An 18,372-nucleotide genomic window follows, 5' to 3' on the forward strand; every position below is an offset into this window, starting at 1 on the left:
GAGGCGGCTCGCCCAATCCCCGGGAGAGGCCTTCCCGGACACGGGCCCGGCGGGCGGGGCGGACCCGGCACAGGCCCCGTGGCCCCCCCGGCGGGCCGGGGTCGCTCTCCCCGGTCCAGCAGCCGGGAGAAGGGTGCTCGGGGTCAGGGTCCATCCCAGCCCCTCAGAGCCCCTTTCTGTCTGTCTGTCCGTCCATGTGCAGCAAATCCAAGCCCTCCTGGCTCCCCCCAAGAGCGAAGATGGGGAGAAGAAGAGCAGGAGGCTCGAGAAGGAGCCCAGGCGAAGTGGCAGGGCCACTAACCACGATAGCTGCGATAGCTGCAAGGAAGGAGGGGATCTGCTGTGCTGCGATCACTGCCCCGCCGCGTTCCACCTCCAGTGCTGGTAAGGCTCGCTGCTGTCCCCGCGGCCCGGCAGCTGCTTCCTTCCCTCCGGCAGATCCCGCTTCCCGTTAGGTCCCTGCTTTGCCTGGAGACAGGGGGGACACAGTCCTGGGCAGGGACAAAAAGGAGCCGCACACCCTGCTTGGGTCCATCCCTCTGAGCAGCCAGGGCAAAAAGCCCCCTCGCCGCTTTCTCCGGGGGTGGGGGGTCCAGCACCCGCCTTTCTTTTTGTGCTGAGCAGCAGCCAAGAGGAGGAGCGAGGCTGCTGGTTGCGCGGGCCTGGCTGCTTTGCTGCTGCCCCATCCCAGCCTTCCAACCCGTCCCCCCCCGGGCAGAAAAACTTCCCCTCCTCACCCCTCTCTAAGGGTGCTTTGCTTTGGGGGGGATCTCCGGAGAGAGATCCGGGCGGGGGGGCGGGAAGCGGCGGTGGCGTCTCCGCGCCAGGCCTGACGTTCCCAGCGCTTCCGTGCTGCTGCAGCTGCTGGGAATAATGGAGGTTGCTGTCTCTGTGTCTCCCTGCCTCACTGTTTACAATATGGCGACCTTCCTTTAAATTATATTTTTATTCTCAGCGCCATTTTGGCTGCATATATGACTTCCAAACCCTCGCGGCCCTCCCCCCAGTATCTCCAACGTGAAAATACCTTCCCTGTGGAAAGCCAGGCCTCCGGACTTTAAAATTGGCCGGTTTTATTCCTTTCCCTCCTTTTTTTCCTTTCTCCTGACTCTTCAGATCTGCTTGTTTCCTCTGTGGGGGTGACTGCTGTGAACTGGGGGGCAGTCGGGTCCCCTCGCCGGGAGTTGCGTGGCTTTGTTGATGAAGGCAGATCTTTCTGCGTGCAAATCTGGGTGTCGAGGTGTGCGTGGAGGCGGTGGCAGAGCTCTGGTCGGCGGAGGCTGCAGCGGGGAAGGACTCTTGCCGCCTTCTCTCGCAGCTCCCTAAGCTCTTGGCACAAAGCGACCTGCCAAAGGCGCCTCAACTTTCCGCCCCAAAGTTTTTTACCTTTCTGCACCGGGAGCCCAGACGCATCTGAGGCCGCTTCACCCGAATCTCCCCTCCAAGAGTTGGCGCAGGCGGGCGGTTTGTGTTAAATTAGAGCAGCCAGGGTGGATAATGGAGTGGAGGAGGGAACAGGGCAAGTCAAACAGCTGGAGCTTGGGCGTGCAGAGTACTGTTCCTTAGGGGAGATTTTTTAACCACATTCCTTTCTCTCTTTCATGCTTTGGAGCTTTGTTTGCCATCCTGTTACAGCTGTCTCCGCTTTGCTTTTTTTTTTTTTTCTGTTTTTATTTTTTTCTTCTTTTTGCTTGGTGGTTATACCGTGTTTATATGCTAATTGCAGGTCTCTGAACTTTTATTAAACTGATTGCTGATACCAGGGAAACTGAGTGTGCGGTCACAGGTCTGTAGGGAGTGTCCCGTTAGCAGCGTGCAGCCAGATGAACCGACAATGCTGTAGCGTGCAGCCATGACATCATCCCTCCTACCCTGAGGAAGTGCTACTGGTGGTGGTGCAGATCCTCTAATATTTACTAAGAGAACGCTAATTTTTTTTTTTTTGTCTAGCCTCCTTGGTGAGCTATGTTTTAAGGAGTGTTATTTTCTTCTATTGGATGTAGTTGCTTAAAACTCAGCGTTTGCTTCCAGATGCTACTGAACACGTCCTGAGCCTTCTCTTAATGAGGCTCAAGCTATGGCTAAAACTGCATGTTTTGAGATGGAGGAGCTGTGGCTAACACTGTAGAGTTTCCTGATTGACTCGGAATCCTAGTTAGTCCCAACTGTAAATGGGACCGCTTTGTACGGAGCTAAATCTGGCTAAATTTCATGGCTCGATTTGGCAAGTTTCTTGTAGTTAGTGAGCCATGTAAATCAGATATTTGTAAAGCTTTGGCTGTACTCAAGTTAGTTGCGTTATAATTATTAAAAAATACGTATTTGACTAGCTAGTCAGCCTTCAGAACAGAAATGGAAGGGGCAATCCTGATTACGCTTTCTCACTGTATTTGTTGCCTTTCCCGGGGTATCTCTCGGATGATCATTTTGACAGCAGCCCAGACTCTGCTGCGGGAGGAGGCTTGGTCTGGAGCTGTGCTGGATAGGCTTGGCCTAAAGGCCTCTGGTTGGGCCCAGCTCTGCCCCCCTGCTCGTGGATCTCTGTCCATCGCTCAGCCAAGGCTTTCAGGTGAACCATGTTGTTTCAAAGGGATGCTCAGGTTTTGTTTTCATGTTTTCTTCCCTTTGCCTCCTACATCTTGCTTAAAGTAAACTTCTGTTCTGAATATAAACTTAAGCTTAAAGGCAGCACTTGCAACTTCCTTTCTGCCTCCTTTTTTTATTTAAAGAACAGCAGCTATAACACAATGCTTGTTTTAAGTCATTTGAATAGCAGCTTAAGTACACTGCTGGGGCATACTAGCTGAATTGTGTCGACAGCTTACCTGTTCTTTAAATATTTATTGTAAGCTTTAATACCAGGTCGCATTTATTATCAATATAGAAAGAAAAAAAAATGAAGAGCAGCTCTTAATTGCTGTAGGATTTTTAATGAATTGATTAAAACCGTATAGGAGAGGCCATATTATAAAAGAAAATGAATGACGAGGGTGTGATGAGCCCAAGTCACGCAGTAGGCTGGGGACTAACCCAGGAGTAAACGCAATTCAGTGGCCCATAAATGGGTTTTGTTTCTTCCTGTGTAGAAAAGGCTCTTCTGTATCGTGTTGTTTAAACCTGTAGCGAGCAAGTTGGCTTCGTTAGGCAAGCGTGCGGTTCTCAGACTTCACCAGTTTGCCTCAACTTCAATTTAGCACCTAAACCTCTTCTACAGAAAACAGAAGGTGCGCGGCCAAAACCCCCAAAACTTTCCGAGTCTGATAGTTTTACATGTCTGCGGTGGTAAACAACAAGTGTTGTTGATATGCTGTGGGAACAACTGCTCTCCTGAATTAACGTGGGTGGACGTGGCTTCCCAGTTCATCTCTTGGGTGTCAGTTCTTCTCACAACTCTGTTTCAGAATCGCTAGTTCGGCGTAAAACTCTTACAGGTGCTGTAAAAGTCCATTATTGCCACCAGCCCTGCTGCAGATAAACTGTCTTGGTGGGTGGGATACAGGAAAGTGTGAAATCTCTTCCAGATACTTAGTTTCAACATACTTGGATTAATATCATAGTCAGGTGACTGTCCTCAGGTTTGACTTTCCAGGGAGGTTTTTTTTTTCTGTCTCTAATATTTCTTGAAAACAGAACGTGAGCCTTTTTAGCTGAAGACTGTTTTTTGTTATGCTGTTTGCCCATGACCTGCTGCTTTGGGAAACAGTGCAGCGTGCATTTTCATTCTGGTGTTCTGCCTTAACCCAGGCCCCTGGGAATGCTGTACGCTCCTCCTTTATATGATTGAAAAACCAATTTTCCAGTACTTCTGCTATTCTTCCCCGTTTATGTCCTCCCGGTTGTGCGATTGTTAGAATTCCCCTTATTTTCTTGAGCTCGCCGTAAACTTGATTCACGTTTGCAAAGTGACTGATGTTGCAAATTCATTACAGCTTCGCTGAAGGATTAGAAAGATCCCTGGGAGAGGAAAAGTTTAGTTAACAAGCTGGGGGAGGGGAGTGACAACAGGAGGGAGAACTAACACAGAACAGTTTCGTGTTTGTTTTTTCTCTTTTTTTTTTTTTTTTTTTTTAAACTCTCACTGCCCGAGTTTCTGGTTGGAGGAGCCCAAAATCGCTAACCTTGCTGAATGCTGCTGTTCTTACAAATCGCTCGCTGCTGGCTGTGAATGGCAAAGTGACCCGAGTTGCCTAAAGCTGCCGGTTACGGTAAAGAGACGATGCCAGTTTTGCGGCACAGCCCAGCAAAAGGCTTCCAGTAGCTGCTGCGAGAGGTTCTCTGCTTCTGTACTGGGACCTGGTAGCTCCATCAAACTTTTTGCCACTTTGTGATTATATTTGGAGCGTTTGGCTCCGTTTTGCCCCTGCTTTGGCAGCTGGTTGTCGAAGAACTGGAGCAGCAGAGCTGCAAGGAGAAGCAGAGGAAGCTGAACTAGCTGGAGTTTTGCATATTTTCTATGAGTCAGGTCAGTTAAGTGCTTTGCACAAAGAATGGAAAAAAAGTTGTGTTTGGCTGGCAGGACAGCAATAACTCTTTCCGTGCCTTATTCAGGTCTAAATTGTCCTGCCTTATCTTGGCGTTCGGTCTAGCTTGGGGTTTTTTATTCAAATATCCATTCTGTGTGAGGGGAGGGAAACATCAGCCTGTCCATTGTCTTAGCTAATCCTTCCCTTAATGGGCATCTTTGGCTGCCCCAGGAGTTTCAGGTGGAGCTTTGAATGGGCTGAAGGAGCCCAGGATGTCCAGGAAGGTGCTGACTTAACTTCAGGCCTAACAGTGAGTTGCAGAGGAGTGGAGTTTCATTACATCGAATTACATGTGTTGTAGCTCTTACACACTGGCACTTCTGACAGCTTCAAAAAAGCTTGTAGTTTAATTGCAGAAAGTTTTTATTGTGAGGCTTTCTGTTTAGTTTTGTTTCATTTTTTTCCCCATTAAATGACTGGCAAAAACCTACTTTAATATTCATGTAATTGCATCTTAAAGAACAGAGAGCAAACTGTTCCATTTCAAACATTAAATTAAATGTATCTTAACTGGTAGTTTGTTAAACAATACACTTTTTTTAAGAACGCAACAACTTTTATTTTTATGTATCTTTGATTCTGATGTTTTGGTAGCGTCAGGGCCAGTGTAGTCTTAGTCCTAAACCAGAAGGAAGCAGTCGCGCTGGCTCGGTTTCTCCGTGCGAGGGTGACTGCGCATGTGTCTGCAGATGTGGTAACATGATCAGCCTTGGCAGTTCTGTTCAGCGAAGTTGTACCAATGAGCTCTTTTGCTCTCCTTGTTTTGTCCTAAATCTCTCGATGCAAAGGCAGATAAGGTCAGCCTAAACCTACGGGTGTGAGCTGAGGGCGCCAGAAAACTATCCACAGTAAGAATTTGATGAACTAATCGAATTTTGGGACTTGCAAACCACGATTCTCACCTGCGTGTGCATGCGTGTTGCTCTTGTTAAGCTGAGCGTGAGCAGATTTTGCAGCGTGGGCAAGAGCTGGGCATTCAGACCAAGCTGCGAATCGCTGCCGCCATTCTCAGCGTCAGCGGAAAGCAGTGGGAGCAAAGACTTAGGATTCTGTCAAAGTCAACATTAAACTGCTTGACTTACTCTTTGTCTTCAGCCACGGCTGCTGTACAGACTAGCGTTACACCCAACATCCGTAGGGATCTGAAGCTGTTTAAAAGGGCACGGTGCGAGACTGTTAATAAGGAAAGTTCTCCACCGTTTTGTCCTTTTGCTTGGGAAAGCGCCAATTTTATGCTGACTGGGACTCGTGGAACTGAGGAGTCCTTTTTTCTGTGCTGGTGCAGGGCCTGTTTTTGAGTGGCCTCCCCAAATTCAGCGGCTGGATTCGAGGTGGAGCTCAGGGCTTTGTTCCCTGGTCTTTCCCGGTGTGTCAGACCTGCAGGCGTGACTCACAGGAGCCTTGCAAAACGCGGAAAGGTCTTCCCAGAGGAATTCCAGCTCCTCCAGGCATTTGCAAAGAAAATTCTTAATTGGATTAGATTCATAATACCAATCTGCTAATTACTGTTTGTTATGGAAATCTTAGCACTATCTCGTAAATATATTCACCTCCGTTTAACTTGTGTCTCTTTATCACGTACAAGCTTGGCGTTGTTAAGGTTGTGCAGCTGCCTGTGGATCTTATAGCTGGGAATGGGAGGGCTGCTGTGTTTATGACACAAAATCATAGAGTACTCTCAGAATTCTCCCCTCTCCATTTCGCAGTGTTGCTTCAGGTGGAGGTAGGAAATGGGAAGCAAGTTGCGATCAGCATGTCTGACACCCACTGTGCTTCAGTTACAGCGGGTGTGAAGGACATTTTGGGTGGGGAGAGCCCCCATACTGCTGTCAGCGACAGAACTGTGTTTATATAGTAGGGGTTGGGATGAAAAATGGATTTTTTTTTTTTCCCTGTGAAACTGACCTTTTTGCCTCGGGTTGTAGGTGCCGTTGTGGTGTGAAGAACCACCTGCACAGAGGACAGGGCTCCATGTGCAGGACAGGCTGAGCCAATTCAAGATTTCAGTTGCAGCACCGATACTGAAACAATTTTTCTACACAGTAAAGGCACTAACAGCAATTCTTCTGTTTATTGACCCACACAAGTGGATGTTAAACTGCTTTTATTGCTAGACTGACTTGCTGGTACGTGCCAGGTTCCTGAGTTTTTCCTGTGCTCTGGAGCCCTTGTTAATCTTTGAGTTGGTGGCAAATAGCAAGAATCTGCTCTGAAGAAAGGGAGCAGCTACTTCCAGAGTAGGAAAGAGGTGTATCTTCCTGAAAGCATGTGTTACAAAGTCTGAATATTTAGGGAGTGCTGCCTGTTGCAATATAAATCACATGTAAGAAGGATGTACCTGTTGTGGGTTTTGTTTTTTAAACCAGTCAGGAAGTAAGCTTGGACTTGTGAAAATGCTAATGTATCTGAGAGTATAATATGGCTTTGTTATAGGGGTATGAAGTGCTGGATTTGAAATGAGCGAGTGTAAGCAAAAAGCATCTTGCCACGTCAGGTTACTGGCTCAACTTGTGATTTTTGTGACACAGTCAGATTGTCAGAACTGGCTTTTTCTTCCTGCAGTAGTCGATTTACGCTGCCTCCAACTCCACCGCTCGCTAGATGTCTGCCCAGCTTCCTCGGAGGAATGCTGCAGTATCCAGTAACTCTGTAAGCCGAGTAAAAATAGTGCTGTACCTTCTCTTTAATAAGGGGGTTGACAGATATCAGTTGTAACGCAATTACATACCTTTTTAGGGTATGGAGTAAACGTTCCCTTTAACCAAAAAATGAAGAAGAAAAAATTCCATAAATCATTTTTCCAGTTGGTGTGTCAGATCTTGAGTACAAAAGGCAAAGAGCATCTCAGCCAGCTGGGGGAAATCTAGCGCCTGAACCCAGCTCTAACCCGGTTCTGCTGACATCTGCTCTGCACGAGTCGCTTGAAGTAAACTAGATGGAGCTGGAGATTTCCGACTTTGAACCCTGCAGAAAGCAGCGGCCTGAGGATGCGATTTAGCCGGCTGAAAACCCCACGCTGGATTTCTGGCAGGTGCCGGTGATTGGTGTGAAACACCTGCCTGTGCAGCCTCTGACTTTGGGCAAGGCGTCATGTGGACTTCCCGGCGATCTCAGTCTAGAATAGCAACAGGAGCAGGATGTGAAGGTGATCTGGAAAAGAATTTATAACGTGCTTTAAGAGGTTTTTTTGGTGGATATTTCTATTGTTACTCTTTTCCCTCTCCTCCCCAATGTTCTTGGGAAAGCCTGGTCCGCATGTAGATGTCAGGATTCTACTTCCCTTGTGCCCATGTGAAGATAAATGCACGCTTTTGCTTTTATGGGTCTGTCCTTCATCCTCTTCTGATGTGCTGCTTTCCTTTTTTCCACCTTATTGCTTCTGTCCTTTCACCCCCATCTCCTTTGAACACATTCGGTATGGCTGGAGCTGAATGTGTTCACTTCTCAGAAACCTCTCAGACCTGTGTTTTGATTATATATTTTTTTTCCCCACCAGAGATGTCTCTTCATTTATTGTTCTTTAAAGACAAAATTGGATGAAGAGATTCTCACAAGAGCTGTGTTGTTCCTCAGCCCTCTTTCTTTTCCCTGATGCTGCCCTGCGTGTCATCCTGCTTTGAGAAGATGACTTCTAATCTGTTAAGAAGAGGGTGTTATAAAGATCTGAACACTCAATAATGAATCTGGACATTGAATTCAAGCTATTGTTACTATTGTCTGCAGCACAGGCGTGAGTGCACAGGAAAGAAACCAGAGTCAGGATGTGCAGAATGCCTGAATTTCTGGGTCTGACCCAAATTTTCCAAAGTCAGCAAGTCTTCCTACCGACTTCCATGATTTGTCCTTATAAATACAAAGCTAGCGGATATGTCCCAAATATCAGAGTTCATAACCAACCAAACTTTAATTTAAAAAAAAAAATCTCAGTGCAGTACAGATGGTATTGTACACCTTTTTGTGCATATTTACACAGAGCTATTCAATATATGTATATATGGAAATTTAATATCCTAAAAAAACAATACTTCCTTTAATTTATTGTCAGCTGTTAACGAGGGTAATAACTAAAGAGTTGTCTAGGGAATGGTCTCTGTGGGCCAGGTTCTTTCTATAAATAGAAGTAACTAATTACATCAGGTGATCACATGTTTACACACAGCTTATCCAGTTTATTGGACTCTTATGCTCGTCAGGTCTGAGACCAAAAAAAAAGTTCTACTTCATCACGTTGGGGGGAACTTTTCTGATTTCCAGTGTTTCTCTCTGTCTGGCCATATAATGGTGTTTCAATCCTGCTTCTGTTCTCTGTTGCTGAGCCTTTTTTCCAACCCTGGCCGTGCTGTTGGAAGGATGCGTGCTAAGCGGATGCAGCGTTCCAGGTGATGGCATAACTGGCATAAATGGTGATTTTGGTTCCTTTCCTTGCACAGTGGCAGCTGAAATAATCATGTACCGACCTGTCCGGTGATGTCCAGGTCTCCTTGCTGGACGTTAGTAATTTAAAACTTTTTATATGCATGCTCGAGGCTTTCACTTCAATGTAAACAAAGTTATGCTGGCTGCTATTGAGGATTTTTTTCTCTCCTTCCCTCAGGAGAAGGAATTGCAGCACAGATAAAAGTGTAGTGGCTGATGCTCTGTAGTTAATGTGAACGGCACTACTGGCTTTGAGTAGGTACAACTTACAAAAAGTGTGAGCCTAATCAAGACCAGAAAGTTCCTGAGACTCTCTAAGTGTTAATATGATCAGGCCACACTTACAGGTCTCTGAAGAACAGAACTTAAGCCAGGCTTACCTGAAGTTTTGTCATCTCTGCTTTGGTGCTTGAGAAATCTTAGGCTTCATCAGGAGGAATGTTTTTTGTACTCCTGAGTGTCATGACTTTCTCCATGTAGAACTTGTAGACCTGCACTGAGTAGTTTGTGCTGAGGAATAATCCTGACGCTGCTGGGATAGAGGAGAGAGCTGCCAGTGTTCCTCATAACCATCTGTCAGGTCTGACTTCTGTCTGCAGAAAAGAGTAAACTCGTGTTTAATCCAGTGATCGCAATAGGAAGGTAAGAGAGTGCAATGGAACTGGGAACGGGCTGCAGCTATTAATTGTTTAGTGGGGTTTTTATTATCTATAAGGTAGAGGCTCCCGGCGCTGGGTTCCAGGTGTACTCCTCCCGCAGGGTTTTGGAGCAGCTGTGAACAGAAGTGTGTCACTTGGGCGCAGTAAAAGAGCTGAATTTGTAAATGATGCAACTTTCTGCCTTTCTCAATGGGGCGCTTGTCCCGTGCTGACAGCGAGGCTGGTTCCCCGGTTTGTTTTCGTGGCGGCCCTGCCATAGGAAGCCAGGGAGCCTTGTTCTTTATGGAGCTGGTAGAGCAGCTGTAGCTCTATCCATCACCGGGATAAATAGGAGGCCAATAGAAGAGCCAAAAGCCTTTTTCCTTTATCTAACTGGCAAACGTAACCAGAATCCTTCATTATAAGCTTGTCATTGAGTCTTAGTAAGTTAATAATGAGATTTCTGAGAAGGAAAAACGTCCTTGCCTACTATTTTTTTTGTGGGCTTACTATTAATATTTTCACCTGCACAGAAAAAAAAAAACATATTGAAGTCTGGTTGTTGACGACAACTGCCATCAAAGACAAGTTGTCCAAGCAAGATTTGCCAGACACCGGTTTGTTTTCCAGCTGTAGCCCAGTGGGTCCGGAGCTGCTCTCCTTGCCATCCATGTGCCCTCCAGGGAAGATGCCCACCAGGAATGTGTAAATAACTTCAGGTTTGCTTCTCACTGGTTCCTTTGGGAGCTCTGGCCCAGTTTGTATTGAAGAAGGTGCCATTCCTTTCAGCGTTCGTTTACTTATTTATTGGGGTCAGCAAAGTGAAGAGTACTTAGGGGATTTGCACTAACAACAGGCATCTGATGTACGAGAGCTCCGGAGTGTGAAATTGAAAAGCCAAGTAGCTTCATGCTATTGTTTGCTTGATACAAACTCCTAATATATGGGTGACTCTTGGAGATTTTAAAAATTTCATCGTCGCCGTTTAGATTTTATTTAAGAGAGGCTTTGCATAATGTTCTGACCATGGGAGCTCGTCCAAAAGTTTATAAGAGCAAGTCTTGACACCACAAATCTGGTATGAATTTTGGGAGATGGTATTTAACTTTTTTAGAAAAAGCAATGAGACTGGCATTACGGCAAATGACTTTGTATCAGTATTGTTCCTTTTGAAGAGGCAGTAATTAACATCGCCTTTAGTTTTCAAAGGCTTTAAAAGAGCTGGTCTTCCAGGTGTTTGTATAGATATTAACCTTGAAAGTCAGACTCGCTTCTTTGGAGCTGTCATTGTCTTAAATTCAGAAACGTATTCTGCTGAGCAGCTTTGATTCAGGTCACCCCAAACCTTCCAGGTAAAACAGTGCGGGCCACCACTCTTACCTGTGATGGCAAAAGGGGAAACCTTCTGAAATGAAGGTTCAGCCAAATTGTGTGCAACGGTACCACGGATTGGCATGTAGTCGAAAGGAGACATGTTGTAGCTGAAGATAAAGTTGGTGCTGTACAATTCCAGGTCCTGTTGGCAGTGGACACCAAGGGCTGGAGATGTGCGTGCTAATGAACCCATGAAAGATGGGCAGAAAACGGCTGGGGCGCTCTTGCCAAACTCCTAATTCTTACCTTGGGTATGAAGAGCAAGTTCCTTGTTCAGATTTAAGAGTCAGTTTCTCTTACACTTACAGTAAAAGGTTGAAGAATGCGGTCGTAACTAGTCAATTAAAACGGCGTTCGTTAGCGCTTCCCCGGCGTTCTGCGGGGGCCCAGGACGCGCTCTCTGCTCGCGGGGAGCCCGGCGGTGCCGGAGCAGCGCTCATCAGTCTTTGTTAGTGCAGCGAGCCGCCTTGATGAACAGTGCATTAACCAGGAGAAGCAGAATCTGTCTTTTAATACACTTGCTATAGCAGTTAGGCCTGGAGAGCAAGCAAAAAAACTCGGAGGGTAGTCTGAGGGCTCAGACCTTGCTGCTGGTCTGAAACTGATCTTTCCCCCTCCTTCCCCAGCCCTTTGGGTAGCAGCGCTCGTTAAAATGCTTCTCTAAGCCGTCATTTGAGAGTACTGTATGTGTAGGATCTCATGGTTATTGAGCAGATAATTCAGACATAACAAATGGGACAATAACATACGCACTTAAGAAGAAACCTGTTCTAACTCTTCCAGGCAGCTCCCAGGATTCGCCGTGGTTATTAATTGTTTCATTGTAAAATGCGTAAGATTGAGGTAACAGTTTTAAAACAAATAACCCGAGGCGCCTGGCAGCGCGTGGATCCCTGGCACGCCGCGGCGCCGAGATGGGGCAGACGTGTTTCCAGCAGTTCGGGCGCGCTCGGCGGTAGCTTCAGAGGGCTAAAATTCACTATGAACAAATCAAAATCTGCAGGGTTGGTTTTTTTTCTTTCCCCTGGGGTGCTGGGAGGGGGGAATGAGCCAGATGAATCTGTACTTGCTGTAGCTGCAGATCTAAGAGCTCGGTTTCCAGCAGGAGTAAAACCTGAGCTATTGCAGGATCCACCTCAGGACTCGTAATGGATTTATTTTCCAGCAAGCACACGGGGACCATTTGTTACTCTCCTCCTTCCAGCCCCTGTTCCCTGCTTCAATTAGCAAAAGATTAATTTGGGGCTGGGGGGGGAAGTTACTGTTTCAGCCAAATATTTGCGACTTCATGCAAAGCAGCCAGTAGCTGAGGCTTTGGTGTAGTCTAGAGCCTGATCTCTTGTTCATCCAAGTCCTGCAGGAAATGAGAACCAGAAGCTGCAGGTACGACGGTGCGTGTGTGTGTGAGCCGAGCGCTGCGTTTCTGGAGCGCCTGGAACACGGAGGCCTCTGAAACCCTGCGCTCCTCCTCAAAATGGCTGCCAGATGTGTTGGCTCGACTGAATTCCCCAGAGCCCGACACCAGAAATGCCGAGGTTATTACCAGTTTGGTTCTTGCTGCGGTTCTTCCGTCAGTCTCGCGGCGTCGCGGGCCGGAGCGTGCCGCCGGCGGGCCGCGGTACCTGCGCGGGGTTTCTGCCGGGGAGAGGCTCGCCGGGACTCTGTTCAAACAAAGGAAGCGTGTTTGTTTTTACAGCTCCAGCTCGGGAGCCTGGGCTGGCATCCTGAGCCATTTCCCTGTGCTAGGAGCAAGATTTTTTGAGGAAGACGGCCTCTCCCTTTGCCACAAAGCACAGCTATTGCTGGCCAACAAATTTCGTCTTACGCTCTCTGGCTTGTCGGTGCTGGAGACTTGTTCACACTCAACGTGGATTTGGTTTGATGTTTGACTGTAGATGCAACAGACAGCGTAGAGACTCCTAAAGGAACCGCAGCCTGGCTCTTGGGCAGGTCTGGTAAGCTCCTTGCCGGTGTGGCCACACTGCTGCTCGATCCCTTGTAACCCAGTCGGGCCCAGCTGGATCCCTTGTGCCCCCTTTGCCGGTTAGTGGGAAATGGAGCTTCCCGGTCCTGCAGTAATGCATCCATGGGGTGCTCAGCACAAGAGATCTGACTTGCAAGGCAGCTGTCTCTAGCATCAGCAGGCAGAAGTTTTAAAAGCACACTTTAAAGCCGCGCTGCGTGGTAACTAGCTGTTCATCTGACAGCATGTGCACTTTTCCCGCAACAGTCAGCAGTTTGCTGAAATAACAAATCTTCATAATAAAGAGGTGTTGGAAAGTACTTGAGATAGTAGTAGGATCTGTAAGGAAAGTGTATCATCTAACATATGCTGCTCTGCCTTTAACCAAGGAAAAGTGTTTCTCAAAATAGTCCTTCTTACTCCTTCGTCTAATTTGATTTGGTTTATTTCTAGCATTAAAATGAGAATGTCATTTTGATGTGATACAGCTTTTATAGTAAGTGCAGATCCATGTGAGTAGGATGTATCTTTCACTTCATAGCCAAGGCAAGCTGGGTATGGTGACGCTTCTGAGAGTATTTGGGTCGTCTCGAGATAGAAAGTGGTTTCCACCATTAGGGATGGAGTACGTGAGAAGCAGCGGGGAGGCTTTACGGCAGCTGGTTCAGTTGGACTCGCACTGCAAATTCGAGGGATGGAGATGTCTAGATACGTGAGTGTGCTTGCTGCACAGGAATCTGTGTAGTCTAACATGGAGTAATTGAGTTATTTAAGGAGGTGTTGGTGTTAGGAGGGAGGTCTATGTGTTGCACACAAGTGAATCCTCCATTTATCTTTGCTATTCAATTCTGAGACTGTCTTCTGAAACTGGAGCGCGCTGCATGGTGGAGATGAGATGGGTGTCGTGGAAGAGAGCCTGTCTAGAGATGTCTTACTAAGTGGATGTACAGGGGACCGAAACCGCGGAGCATCACTCTGAAGAAAAGGAGGAACTTCTGGGAGTGGAACCCGCAGAACTGCCCTGCCTTGGGCTGCGTGTGTGTGGGCAGAGGCTTTCCAGAAATAACAGTAAAGCATTGCTTTGTGTTTCTCTTGCAGCAACCCTCCGCTCAGCGAGGAGATGCTGCCTCCGGGGGAGTGGATGTGTCACCGCTGCACCGTACGCCGCAAGGTAAAGCCTCTCGAATAGATGTGATCCCTGCCCTTCCGACTGCCCCTTTGAAACCTGCGTTTTGTACCTTCCTCTCCCCATAGCATGTACATGTGTTCCACCGGAGCTGCTCTTTGTGCTCACAGTTGCAAAGGGCTTGTTAGGAACAGGCTTAAAGAAAACTCAGGGGTCTCGTTGAGACCCTCCTGGTATTTTTAACCTAGGAACCAAAATGGAGGTGCCCGCTATGTTCTTGTCAAGCTGTGCCTTTTAAAACTGTTTTCCTCGCGCCCACTTGTGGGAAGCAGGAAGAGTTGAGGCACGGAGGGATGGGAACGGCTGAGCAGGCGAAACAGGGCTCATGTTAATGCAGCTTTGGCATCGGGGCTGCGATTCTGGTTAATGTGTGTTTCTTAGAAGTGTGACTTCACAGCAGTTGCACATCAGCAGAGGGTGAAATCACAGTGAGTTATGATTTCCTGGGCTGTTGAACAGGATGGGGAGGAGATGATTGGGCAAGATTGTGGCTTGTTTTTTTTTTTTTTTTTTTTTTTCCCTTGATGCTCTTTCTCCAGGAAGCTGTCTTGCACAATGTAAACATCTTATTGCTGTGACTACGTAAGACTGCATAGCAGAGGGTTTAGAAACTGCACCAAACTATCTAGCAACTGTGTTCCCTTGAAGTGACACCCAAAACAGATTGGAAGAAAACTGTGTGCTCAGCCTTTTGTTCCTGAAGCGATTGCCTTGTTATGTTTCCAGAGTACTGTTCAGCCATCTGCCAACAGTAAAAATGAAGGTTGCAAATTTAAGAAATAAAATTTTGAAAGAGGTTAAAAAATCCCCAACTCTTCTGTGTTAAAAATGGCCTGATAACACTTTGCTCCTTTCACAGACCATTTTAGTGGATTGGTCGGTTCATCTGTACTGGTGATGCTGGCAGGGACTGGGTCTCATGGTGATCCCAGTGTATTGTTTCCTCTGCTGCAGTTCTCCCTGCTCACCTTGTTTGAGGTTCCTGTGGTCAAGGGATAGCAGAGTGGTGTTTGTATATTGTGCCTCTGTTCTCGAGCTGACCTTCTCATTCCATAACGGGTTTGGATGTGCTGCCAGGGTTAATAGACTGCATCGACAATGAACGGTCTGCATGGAATTTCTCAGTGTTGGCAGAGAGTTGGCTGATTCGTCAAGTATTTAGGACTAGATGCTGTGAAATGTTGTCCTGATCTGGACTCAAATACGGCTATCCTGAAAGGAGAGAGACATGCTAATTTTCTTCCCCCTGCTTGGTTCCCTTCAGCTGTTTTGTCATCTGTACATTGCAATCAATTCTTTTTTGCTAGGTCAAAGCTTTAATGACTTCACAGGGGAAGTTGTAGTAAGTGGCTCAAGCCTTTTCAGATGCTCTTTGTCTTCGATTGCATATTTGTCGAGGTTGATGTGCTTTGTTTGTGGCCTCCATGATAAGCCTGCCTATTCATGTCGTGCAGAAGCGAGAACAGAAGAAAGAGCTGGGGCAGGTAAATGGATTGGTGGACAAATCTGGGAAAAGGACCACCTCCCCCACCAGTGACGCAGACCTGTTGGACAGGTCTAGCAGCAGCATCAGGGCTAATGCGCATGCCAGGATCTTGGAAAGGAGAGCGAGCCGGCCTGGCACTCCCACATCCAATGCCAGCACCGAGACCCCCAACTCAGAGCAGAATGATGTCGATGAGGACATAATTGACGTGGATGATGACTCTGCCATTGCAGAAATGGACTGTGGGCAGCCCCAGCTGAAGCGACCCTTTGAGCTTCTTATTGCTGCTGCCATGGAAAGGAACCCAACGCAGTTCCAGTTGCCGAATGAACTGACCTGCACCACAGCACTTCCAGGTGAGCGGTGGCTCCTCTAGCGTTGGTGAAGACGTCCGCGGTTGTGTCCTGCTGCTATTTGGCCTCTTTTCGCTCTTGACTCCTGGGTGGTTGTGGCTCCAGTGATGCTCGGTGGTGAACACGGGGTACAGACGTACCCCTGAGCTGTGGGGCCACTGCTGCTACACACCACGCCTCCATCAGCTCTTGTAAAAGATGCTTTATTTACTGTTCTCACCTTAGTCTAGATCATTGATCTGAAGAAAAAAAATTCCAGTTGTCAAAATACTTGTTTCTGGTTTATGATGTGATGATCTAGTAACAAAGTAATGACTTAATCATTTCAGTGACATCCTATACATTAAGTATAAAATATACCTGCCTTTAAATTCAGTCCCTGTCACTTAAGGTTGATAAGGGTTTGCAAAGCAGCTCTCTCTGCCTTTTCTGTTTGCCTCTGCCTTATGTATCTAGCAGAAGGCAAATCTCTGCTATGTGGGTAACCCAAAGCCTTTTAAAATTTACTTTCAGGTACTAGTAAGAGGAGGAGAAAGGAAGAAACCACAGGAAAGAATGTCAAGAAAGCACAACACGAGTTAGACCACAATGGTTTGGTTCCCTTGCCGGTGAAAGTCTGTTTCACATGCAACAGGTATGTGACTCTTCTAGGGAAGCTGTTTGTAGCTGAATCCTTCACACGGGCAAAGTTCTTGCTGAAAAAAGTAGTTCTCATTCTCCTTCACTACTTGCTTACAATACTCTAAACAAATGGGGGGATAATCATCTTTTTTTTACAGCCGTGCATGGCTGTAAAAGGTTTTAAAATGTAGCCTGAAGAGAGTGAGCTGTCTCGTCTTCAGTATTTTTCTACTAAGAAAAATTCTAAAGTGATGGTCATTTAGAAAAGTGTCATATCTGTTTATGGTTCGTGAAGGAAGTATGCAAGGAGGTGACCTTTAGGAAACAGAGATATAAGCCCAAGGCAAATAGGAATATTGTGCTGAAATAGTACATCTGAAAGCCAGTACAAAATACTGCTGCTTTTTATAAATGCTTAAAAAATGCACAAATAAATCCCAATTCAACATGTCAGTGAAAATGAAAAGCTTTATTTCGGGAACCCAGTCAGTGAGTTTCTGTAAGTGAGCTGGGGACTCAGGTGGAGAACAACTGATGACTTTGTCATAGTGTGAAGACTTCTTCAAAGCCTGGGAAATCAGATTTAGTAGCTTTCTGGAGTTTTGAGACTCGTTCTGTGAACATCTTGTTGAAGTAAATATCCCAACTTCACGCACGATTCATTTGAGGAAAATTGTAATAACCTAAATCTGAGATTCTTTTTTGATCTCTGAATTCTGCTCTAAACAAAACCACTCAGAACAAATGCACAAGGTCAACTTGAAAAGTTGCTTATGCGAATCTGATGGGTGCTTACAGCTTTATGGCAATGGCCTCTCCTGCCCAGGGACCTCTTGTGCACCGAGAAACCCTCGTGTGCCCGGGCAAGTCCTTTTGCCTTGAGTGGGTCTTGCAGGACCATATAGATCAAGTTACAAATCTGAAGCCTAATTTTAGATGCAGGGGAATTGGTGGGGAAAGATAAGCTGAAGTGGTTGGTTGAGTTTGTCTGTGTGTTTGGTTTATATGCTATACTCTGTATGGGAAGAAAGATATGGCTCTCTCTTTGCAGGAGCTGCAGAGTGGCACCTCTAATTCAGTGTGATTATTGCCCACTCCTGTTCCACATGGATTGTCTGGAGCCACCGCTTACTGCCATGCCTCTGGGTAGATGGATGTGCCCAAATCACATAGAACACGTGGTGGTAAGCAGGACTATGATTGCAGTATGGAGCTGGAGTGGAACCTGGCAGGTCCATTAAAGGACAAAGTACAACAAATGTAAAACAGCTTCTGAGCTCTTATTGCTCCCTGTATCGCTTGTAAAGCTCCTGCTGCAAGCAACGCACTCTCCAAAGGAATATGATGCTGCTATCTGCAATAAAATATAAAGATGGGGGAACTCCTTCCTGTAACTGAAGCTGACAGCTCAGATTGTGGCTCACTGACAGCTTGTCTAGTTTTCGGACTGGACTCCTTAAGATCTAGATGAGCTTCCAGGACTGTGATACAAAGCAGCACAGTGCTACAAATAGGGGAAGTAATTCTTTGCATGCTTAACCCAAAAAACTTTCATTCCAAGAGGGAGTTTTCATTTTGTGGAAAAGCAGTTTACTTGAGACTTAAATACTCAGGAAACAGGGGGCTGAAACAAAAGGCTTGTGCCCAGACAAACTGCTTCTGAGAGCATTGATGCTGCTTGGTCGGCCTCTAAATGCTTTTGTATTCATCTCCAGCAATGTGCCCCTTAACAGAAATGGTTTGTGCTGCAGGAAACAAATAGTCTAAAGCTGAGCTGATGCTGTACTGCCAGTGCTACAAGACGTTAGGAAA

The 18,372-nt window shown here is 46.6% G+C and overlaps 1 protein-coding gene across 1 annotated transcript in view; it reads left to right on the plus strand.

The window, feature by feature from the left end:
* The window catches only part of PHF12 (PHD finger protein 12), a 31,108-nt gene that overhangs the window by 544 nt on the left and 12,192 nt on the right, over window positions 1–18,372 (plus strand). Inside the window, exons 2-6 of the mRNA XM_065646987.1 lie at window positions 203–384; window positions 14,013–14,085; window positions 15,555–15,942; window positions 16,453–16,573; window positions 17,612–17,744. Of these exons, the coding sequence (XP_065503059.1) occupies window positions 203–384; window positions 14,013–14,085; window positions 15,555–15,942; window positions 16,453–16,573; window positions 17,612–17,744 (897 nt within the window). The remainder of the gene's footprint in view (window positions 1–202; window positions 385–14,012; window positions 14,086–15,554; window positions 15,943–16,452; window positions 16,574–17,611; window positions 17,745–18,372) is intronic.

Source organism: Caloenas nicobarica, chromosome 17, assembly GCF_036013445.1.
Source record: "Caloenas nicobarica isolate bCalNic1 chromosome 17, bCalNic1.hap1, whole genome shotgun sequence".
In the NCBI taxonomy this organism is placed as follows: domain Eukaryota; kingdom Metazoa; phylum Chordata; class Aves; order Columbiformes; family Columbidae; genus Caloenas; species Caloenas nicobarica.